We start from the raw sequence: 9440 nt of genomic DNA, 5'->3' as shown, positions 1-9440 counted from the left end.
TGCACTCGGAGTCGCGCGACTGTTGAGAGACCGACTTCCGAACCGCATCTCAGACCTGCCTCTGAGTGTGTCACCGAGAAACTAGCGGCGTGTGGCTTGACAACGGGTACGGAGACGACGGGCCGAATCCCTGCGTGGACACTCTGCCTGGCCCGGCGTCGAATCGAAAAGCAATTGGGATTCTTTTCTCTATTCACTATCACTCAACATGAGCAAGAAGCCTGGGTTGGCAGACCTAGGTCTGAAGACCTGCCTGCCGCCATTCTTGGATGAGTCGTTGTTCCAGAACTCGACGGGCTGTAAGTGCATATCTGGTTCTGCATGGTGACCCTTTGGACAGAAGTTGATCGCATTCCAGACATCGATGGGAGGTTCTGTGCAAGTCTGGGCGACGTCTCATGCTGCCTGCCCTGCCCCATGACCGACTTTGTCTACCCGGAATCCTTCAACACGTTAGGCACTGTAGCAGGATGGGTCGGCGTCGTTTCCCTGATATGCGCAGTCTTTCTCCTTGCCTCCTACGCTGTCTTGCCCGTTGAAAAGACTCACCGACATTACCTCAGCATCTGCCTCACCTGTGCAGTAGCCATCTTGAGCGTAAGTTGATCGTCACAATTCCAGAAGCACCCGGCTTGGTCCTTCTAACACGAGCTTCTTGTGTGATAGCTTGGTTTTGTCATCCCGTTGGCGGGCAATCCTCCGCAGTGCGCAGACAAGATCACCCCGAATAGCATGAAGTCGAACTCGGTCTGTGCTGCCTCGGGAGCCTCTGTCATCCTCGGCGGCTTCTCGGCGGTGATGTGGGTGTTTTTGCGATCTCTATCGCTTCACCTGCAGATCTGCTGGCAAGTCGTTGTCGGCAGGAACTTCATGTGGGCATCCCAGGCTCTGGGCTGGGGCATCCCGATCCTGGGACTGACGCTGGACCTCGTGTTCAGCGGCGTCTCGTTCCGCTTCGGTAACACCTGCCACATCAACCACGAGAACAGCCTGGCGGACCTCTGGATCCCACTTCTGGTCCTCGCTGGACTCACCATCATCATTCAATTCGCCACCTTCGGTTACTGCATCAAGGTTTACCTTGCGTCCCTGGCCGACAACAGCGCCTCCACGGAGGGGTCCGGAATGCCCTCGTACACGAACAGCATCCGCACCATGACGCCGCGCCAGGCGTACCGCAGGGTGCGCAGAGTGATCCAGCTCCAGTGGCGAGGCATTGCCATCGTCATTCTCATTATCGCCGATGTCATTTTCTTCTCCATCATCTTCGTGTTCCAAGACAACACGGTTCAGTCTGTCAAGGCGAACCCTGATAGTGCTCTAGACTTCCTCATGTGCCTCATCAGGAATGCCAATGCAAAGGACAAGTGCTTGAATGAGGCCAAGGTCCTGGTCGTCAACCAAGCGACCGTGGGCGCCGTGTTGCTCCTCTTAGCCGTAAGCTCGCCCCTTGGGTGGACCTGTTTCTCTCGGCAGGACAGAATGACTAACTCGCTCCCAGATGAACGGACTGTGGCTCGTCCTCTTCTTTGGGCGGTGGACGATGGTGACGGGATGGATCGACATGTTCCGCAAGGGACCTGAGCGAAAGGAATTCGTGTCAGTCGACGCTCGACTCGACGACCTCAAGAAAGACCCACGTTCGTACGAGATGCTCTCCCGGGATACGGGAAAGAATATGGAGGACGACGTAGTAACACCGCCTGCAGTGTCCCCCCTCGCGTCGGCCATGAGGAGTCAGCCCATGAGCCCGTCTGGGCGAAGGACCCCGGACTACTTTGGTCAGACCGCCCGGTATCACACCCCAGCTCGGTCATTCTCGAGCCCGAGACCACCCCAGCAAGTATCCTGGGAGAACCAAACGTATGCGAGAGGCGACGGGAACGACTATGACCACATGAACCCGCTCGGAATGAACAGGATATGAAAGATCCAAGCCGGGGCGAGAAGTTGTGATGACAACCCACATCCGACCAAGAACAAACCTGAGAACCGGGACCTCCATAAAGCGTTATCGACAGAGCACCCACGTGCCGCATATTTCTTCCTCTTCGCTTCCTTCGCTGTTACGACCTACGTATTCATTATCTTTCGAGTCCCCGTCATCATTCGGACAAACCCCTTCGGTGTTGAACACGGACCCGGGTGATCCCATGGCGGGGTTATCTGTTGTCCGTGCCACTTTCATATTTTTGTTTGTATTAGCGAGGCGTCAGCTGGGCTTCTGTATCAAAAAAGGCACCAAATACTCGCTCAAAAAGAAAAAAAAACGACTGGCCCTGGAAGCATTTGCACTTGACGATCCGGGATGCCAGGCAGCTGTTAATATCGCCTGCAGCAATGGAGGACACGTGGGCCTGAGACTCTCAACAGAGCGACGACGATGTGGGGGACGAATCACGACTTCTTCAGGGGATGTGGAGGACAATGTCGGGGCCGCGTGGTCGACTGTCTCGAGGCAGGTCGATCATGTAATGATGTGGTGGTGGTGCAACCTTGCGGCGAGGCAGCAACGTTTCTGTCGACGCTGGAGCAGCTGGGATAGGCACCGATGTTTCTGGGGAGGCGATACGCCGGCTGTGAACTGGGCAACGGCTCATCATGATCCTTTTGATGTCCTTGAGCGAGGCGACATGTAGTGTAGCCTCTCATCGCGGAGGAGGGATGGTGGATCATACCTCGATCATTTTAACTGATACCAATACTCTGTTGTATATAGACTATAAGAACCTGCTATGAATATATATTCCTTTCACGTCCATGATAAACCCGAGTCCTCCTCGTCAAGTGGGCCACCTGGTTGTGTGAGCGAGTAAGCCGATCGTAGGGTATGCATGCATTTTGGTAGGCATGCACTCTATCCAAAAAGACTTAGTTAGACTAGTCGCCGGCAGATGGACACGCGACCACGCCCCGGACCAGCCTCACAGCGACCAGATAGCCATTGGATGTCTTGGAAAAGTCAGTGATTTTATGTTGCATGTTGCATGTCTTACCTACTACAAATGCCGTGCGTGCCGATAGCTGCGTCAAGTCCGAAGAATCCGAGAGAGACAGGGCCGGGGTTGGAGGAGGATGAAAGACAAGGAAAGGGAAGGGGTGCTGCTGTAATGTGCACATTCCCCGCGGACCTGGCGCACTCACGGCGGATCGACCGGGAGGCTCGGACTATTATGACCAACATCCCATCTCGCGCCCGCGAAAATCTCGCTGTGCGAACATGCGAATTGTAGGGTGATCCTGGTACACCGGCCCCCCCTCCCTTCGGACTTACACGACATGCGAGCTGACTTATTCATTTGGATGCCGTGCTTGTCAGACGTGCATCGCAGTCAGACGGCGGCGGGCCAGTCACACGAGTGGGCGAGTGGCAGGCGTTGCACGGCATGCACCAGGACGATCTTCAGTGCATTTACGCTGAATCCTAACAGGCATCTATTATGCACTTCACCCAAAGTACCCATACTCACTGCCTAATAAGATACTTGCTTTATCTGAAAGGAGCGAAACGGGCGACTTTGGATGCTGCCTGAGTGCGTGCTTATGTACCTGATGTGGGTGGCAGGACGGCGAGAGGTTGTCGTGTGGGTTCCCGGGCATGGAGTGAGCGAATAGCGGTGGTGACGCTGTGCCCGGGGCAGCCCTGAAAGCGGGCGTTCCCAACTGAAGGCTCCCCATCCGAGCCCCACCGCGCACCGCCAAACGGAGTTAAACCCAGCCTTGAAGCTCGCGCTACATGCACTAAGCTTTCTCCAGGCCAGCCAGATACCGCATGGTCGAGAAAGGAAAGTGATCCTGACGAACGATCACATTGACCGAGACATCCGTACCTCTCTGCTGTAAGTGTGCGCTCCTTGATACCCTCACCTTATCCATGACCCATTAGGCCGCCGTAATAAAACCACCTTGGCCTCCCCCGTGTGCACCCTCAGTTCCCTTCCCCCTGTTTGCTGGTTGAACATGGCGGTGATGCTGGCAACTGCAGGGTCCTAATCAGTATCATTTTGTGTCTTTGCCCTCCATGTCCTCCACACGCATACTCAAGACTAACACTTCGCGGATGATTCTCATCGTCGCCCTCCTCCTCCTGGGGGGATTCTTCCACTACATGTGGAAGGCGGAGGCCGCGCTGGGCGTGCCCTGGACGCCGGACCCCGGCGCCGAGCTTTTCGCCCAACGGCCTCTGCTCCCGCCGCTCGAGGAGACCTTCATCGACACGTACGAGCTGCCGCTGCGCACAAAGGGGCGCAACATTGTCGACGCCAAGGGCCGCAGGTACCGGCTCTCGTCGGTCAATTGGTACGGCGCCAGCGACGAGCTCTTTGTCCCCGGCGGACTGGACGTGCAGCACCGCTCCGTCATCGCCCGCACCATCCGCGAGTTCGGCTTCAACTCGGTGCGCCTCCCCTACGCGGACGAGCTGGTCATGACGAACCCGATCATCCTCCCCCACCTGCTGACCGCCAACCCGGACCTCGTCGGGCTGCGCGCCCTCGATGTGCTCGAGGCCGTCGTCGAGGCCCTCACCAAGGAGGGCATCTCGGTCATAGTCAACAACCACATCACCACGGCGACCTGGTGTTGCGGCGCGGACCCGTGCGACGCCGGCTGGGCCAACGACCACCTGGGGCCGATCTGCCGCGTGCGGCAGACGGAGGAGGAGTGGATCGAGCACTGGGAGACGGTCATGGAGCGCTTCGTCGACAACCCGTACGTCATCGGCGCCGACCTGCGCAACGAGGTGCGCGGCCTCTGGGGCACGATGTCGTGGGACCGCTGGGCCGCGGCGGCCGAGAAGTGCGGGAACCGCCTGCTGCGCATGAACCGCAACTGGCTCATCGTCGTCGGCGGCACCGAGTCCGGCAACGACCTGACGGGCGTGTCCCGGCGGCCCGTCCGCCTCGACGTCGACCACCGCGTCGTCTACTCGGCGCACGTGTACGCGTGGTCCGGCTGGGGCAGCCGCGAGGGCCGGTACTCGAAGCGCGGGTACGCGTCCTTCGCCCGGGCGATGCGCGACAACTGGGCGTACCTGGTCGAGCAGAACCTCGACCCGGTCTGGGTGGGCGAGTTCGGCGCGCCGCACGAGCCGAGCGTCGGCGACGCCAACTACTGGCAGAACCTGCTGCGCTACCTCAAGGCCATCGACGCCGACTTTGGCTACTGGGCCATCAACCCCCGCAAGCCGAGGGACGACGCCAAGGAGACGTACGCGCTCGTCGAGGACGACTGGGTGACGCCCGTGCTGGACTACCGGATGCGGGACATGACGGAGCTCATGAGGGCGTAGGTAGTTGGGGAGGGGGACGATCTTTTTTTTTTTGCACGATACCAACAAAACATACTGCGACATTTACTGCGTGATATTCTGGCGTGCGAGCACGATTTGAAAATTCCCATCTGCTGGCATCGACACCGACAAAGACTACAATGGGGAGCATCGCGAACATTCGGGTTCTGGGTACATTACTTTTCTTTGGTTCTGGTGTTGGAGGCGTTTGCTTTTCTTGATACCTTGTCGGCCGTTATGAGCTCTTCAAATCTCTTCTGCATTGGAAAACAAAAACATACGGCGCCAGCGATAGCCTCAATGGAAGATATCTACACTCAAACTGATCTTGACATTGACGATCTGGATGATACTTAATTTGGAGCGGGGGTTGGTGACGTGCTGAGAGCCACTGAACTTTTTAGCCCCAACTACCCCAAAAACGCCATTCCAGCGAGCGGGAAGCTTAGCCTTTGCGGTCTACTCCACCTGTTGTTGCCCTCTACTTCGTAGACGGGGCGAGCCTACGAGCGTTACCTCAGCGTGCCTACCCCGCCCATTGCTGTCAGCGATGCCATGTGACATGACGAAGCCCTTCGCTAATCGATAAGGAAAGGGCATCAGGTGCCGAAGCTTGAGAGCACAGAGCTATGCATCGTGCTTGTATCGACTACATTAGTTGAGGCTTGCATCTCCTTCTTGGCCTGGCTTGTGGTATTTACTTACTCTACCTTGGACTACTTTCGCCACCTTGCATAATTACCGGTCTTTGATACCGCTAGCCTTTTTATCCTCCTAAGCTTGTGTATGAAAGGCGCTCAAAGCTCGCGGCAAGCCGGACATTCTCTATGTGATAACATATCCGCTCTGCAGGGTGCGAGATGGCGGAGGACCGACGAAAAAAGATACAGCACACCGACTGGGGCCCGGGCTTCAGCAAGCTCTACATCGACACCTTCGAGCGGCAGACCAGTGAGAACAGGGTACGTATCACCGAGAATCTTGCACGCCCTCGTGTAGTCCTCGTCCGGGTAGCTAACAGGACCTCCCTCACTAGTTTGGACCCGATGCCCACAGGCGAATCCAGCAGAGGCTTAACGTGCAAGCAATGGCCTGGGTGGCAGATGCAGAGTCCGATGAATCTGACGATGACGACGCGGACGACGGGGACGATGACGATAACGACGAGCAAGACAGCAACGGATCCGAGCAGACTGCAGGGTCCGGGGGCCACCTGGACGCCGGGGGCGAACAGTCCGAGGCTAGTAATACCGTTTCTTCTGGGAGCGCCCGGTCAACGGGCAAACGCAAGATCCCCATCATAGCGCGGCGTCGAATCAACTTGACGGCCCTTTCCCAGCACTATGATGTGAGTTTTCCTTTGATACTAGGCAGTGTAGAATGCCTGCTGGAATAGCTGGCTAATTCCATCATGATGGGGAATGTAGCTCTACTTTGCGGCGTACCAGAAGGACATATATGTATACCAACCACAGCAAGCTCTTCAGATCTTGGGTCGTCCGCTCCTTGTCCTTAGTCCGGAGCAGAGTCCGGCGGCGTGCCAGGTGGGCGGGCATATTGATGTGGATCATCACCACCAAGTCAATCATCTCATCGTCGGAGAGCTGGGCAACAAGGAGGTACTTCTATATGCCTTTGACGATGGCGACGTCGTGGCATATTACACATCTGCCATCGCTACATATTGCACGCGCAAGCAAGAGCGCCGATCACAGACGACGGTACCTCAGCCATTCTTCTGTGATACGGTTGGCAAGTCGGCGTGGGGTCTTGCCATCCATAGGCAGTCTCGCCTCATTGCTGTTAGCTCTAATCTCCACGAAGTGACGGTGTTTGCTTTTGCCCTAAAGAGGAAAAAATCGGATCGGTTGGAAACCCGTGTGCCCACGGCCGAGTCTTCGAATCGACCATCCCAATCCCTCTGCGTCCTGGAACCTCGTGAGTTGGAGACGCGCCTGAGATCTCGTGAGCGCACCTGGAGGATCCTCCTTCCTGTTGGGACGGATGGGAGCAACCTCTCTTCCATCAGCTTCATGGACGACGAGGATGGCGAGGCGGAGAGGATTGCAGCTCATGACATATTTGGCACGTGCTGGCTGCTCGACATCTGGAGGGTCGGCAGCACCACCATCCGGCTGCCACCTACCTCCATTCGCCTGTAGGTTTTTGTCTCATTCACTCATGCCAGCTTTCTTTTGAAACAGAAAGGCTGACCTCCTTCTCGAACGGAAAGGCCGCCTCTCCCAAGACGCCACACAGGCTGGGGGGTACTCGTCTTGCCGTTGTCCAGCTTTCTACCCACCACGCGTGGATCGCATTGCTTGGGTGCCGATCCTCGAGCTTTTCCACGTCTACAACGGGAGGACTGTGCTAAGATCATCGACACGACATCCAGCTTGTTGAATATTGATGAAAATACATCACAGCTTTTGGTTCGTGACCGTCTTGCGACCATGGAATCCGAACTAGGAATACCTTTCATAGATCCTTCGCCACGAATCGGTGAGGAGATGGAATTGTCGGATTGCGAAGCAACCGACGAACGAGATGTCCTTGTATCAGATGATTCCTACGCTCGCTGGCATAAAGTTCAGGTCAGGAATAGGCACAGCGATATCTGCAAGGCCTGCATTGACTTTGACCTGGAAGCTCAACAAGGGTATCGTCAGGAGCTAATCGCGGTGCCGAATCTGGGCTATTCTTACCGGTTTGACAACAAGACCCAGCTGCTCAACATCCTTGAAAGATCCCCAGACAGGAAAGGACAGGTGACGGCCTCGACGCTCGGCAAGGTTCCCGTGGGCAGCATCAGCCCCAACCTGCTGAAAAATTGGGTCATTCTCCGGACCTATGACCTGTCTGCAGAGCTGAGCACATTGGATCCTCGCGACCCGATCGTCTTCTGTGATAAGATCGTGTCCGAGTACATGGAAGAAAACGACGATATGTCGCTGGACTGGATGGATACCTATTCGGAACAACTGTACATGCTGCTCCACGTACCCGAGCTCAACCTCGTCGTGGCCGGGTCCTCGTGCGGGCGGGTCGCCCTGCTGCGGCTGACGAGGCCGCCCCCGGGCAAGCTGCCGCGCGCGGGCTTCCGCATCGAGTGGATCCTGCCGCGCAAAAGCGACGAGGAGCGCGGGCTGAGGCCGCGGGTGAGCCTGGCGGGCATGGCCGTGTCGCCGGTGCGCGAGCCCGGGGCGCGCGGCCTGGACCTGGCGCCGGCGGGCGGGCCCGGGCGGGCGGACGCGCCCCACCGGCGGCCGCGCCTGCCCACGTACCCGCGGAGGTGGAGGCTGCTGCTGCACTACGTCGACCATACGATTCTGCAGTACACGATCCAGGCTGAGGAGCCGAGGGCGGAGGACTCGCTCATCTTTTGAGAGGGCGGGGCGGCGCCGTCCGTCCGTCCGTCCGTCCGTCCGTGCGTGCGAAGAGTCTTGAAAGACACGACAGGTTGGAAAGGATGTGTGAGAGAGGGCTTATCCTTAGCGAGGAAGGCATGAGGGGAGGGGCCGCTCCGAGCGGTTCCCATTGATGCTGATGCTGCATCGGGGATGATTCGTTGCCTTGAGGGTCGGGGTATGGGTATCTGGCTTTTACTAGCGATTGTTTCAGAGCATTGTTTCTGGTGGCGATCTTTTTCGGCAGCGAGGGGGTATAGTGCATTATCATTACGGTTTTTTTCGCTTCTACCGTCCATAGTACCTAGAGATACCCTTAACAATCATGACTATCTAATGATACTAACCTATGTGGATGAGCGCGTCGTCGTGATCTGGTGCGTGCCGTTGTTCCAAGGTTGACGACTTTGCGCTGGCAACTGGTACTTGTGTGACTGGCGTTTGAAATTTGGTGACTTCTGCATTGCTCTCGTACTTGTCTGGTAGTATTCTTACACCTGCAGATTTATGGGCGATTGGTAGCTTTGAAATTTGCAAGGTATTCGCAGATTGGCCTGCTCAACTTGCCAGGCAGAAGAACATTGGTCCTTGAGGTCGATTGATATGCACACCCCACGGTGTGTACATGCTAATTGACCATAGTCAAGACACACTCAACCACTCACTCATTCAGACGGAGGAAGGCTTCAAGATTGGAATGTTTTAAGATATCTTTTTTAGATTCTATCCATAGAGAAAATTAT

At 56.6% G+C, this 9440-nt stretch overlaps 3 protein-coding genes across 3 annotated transcripts; all 3 read left to right on the top strand.

The window, feature by feature from the left end:
• Positions 1-208: 208 nt before the first annotated feature.
• E0L32_001042 (uncharacterized protein) lies at positions 209-1927 on the top strand (the record flags this gene model as incomplete). The annotated part of the gene is made up of 4 exons (XM_031133084.1): positions 209-299; positions 359-597; positions 667-1437; positions 1502-1927. The coding sequence occupies 4 exons, from the start codon at positions 209-211 to the stop codon at positions 1925-1927; spliced, it is 1527 nt and encodes a 508-aa protein (XP_030992935.1).
• Positions 1928-4021: 2094 nt separating this feature from the next.
• On the top strand, positions 4022-5290 carry E0L32_001041 (uncharacterized protein; the record flags this gene model as incomplete). Its single annotated transcript, XM_031133073.1, has 1 exon — positions 4022-5290. One exon carries the CDS (start codon positions 4022-4024, stop codon positions 5288-5290), a length of 1269 nt encoding a protein of 422 aa, XP_030992934.1.
• Positions 5291-6150: 860 nt separating this feature from the next.
• On the top strand, positions 6151-8676 carry E0L32_001040 (uncharacterized protein; the record flags this gene model as incomplete). The annotated part of the gene is made up of 4 exons (XM_031133062.1): positions 6151-6252; positions 6327-6638; positions 6718-7448; positions 7686-8676. 4 exons carry the CDS (start codon positions 6151-6153, stop codon positions 8674-8676), a joined length of 2136 nt encoding a protein of 711 aa, XP_030992933.1.
• Between the last annotated feature and the right edge of the window lie 764 nt (positions 8677-9440).

The sequence above is a fragment of the Thyridium curvatum genome (genome assembly GCF_004353045.1).
Source record: "Thyridium curvatum strain D216 chromosome Unknown NODE_4_length_842636_cov_84.159710, whole genome shotgun sequence".
Lineage (NCBI taxonomy): Eukaryota > Fungi > Ascomycota > Sordariomycetes > Thyridiales > Thyridiaceae > Thyridium > Thyridium curvatum.
The sequence above is the reverse complement of the archived record's forward strand: the minus strand, read 5'-3'. Positions and strand labels throughout refer to the sequence as shown.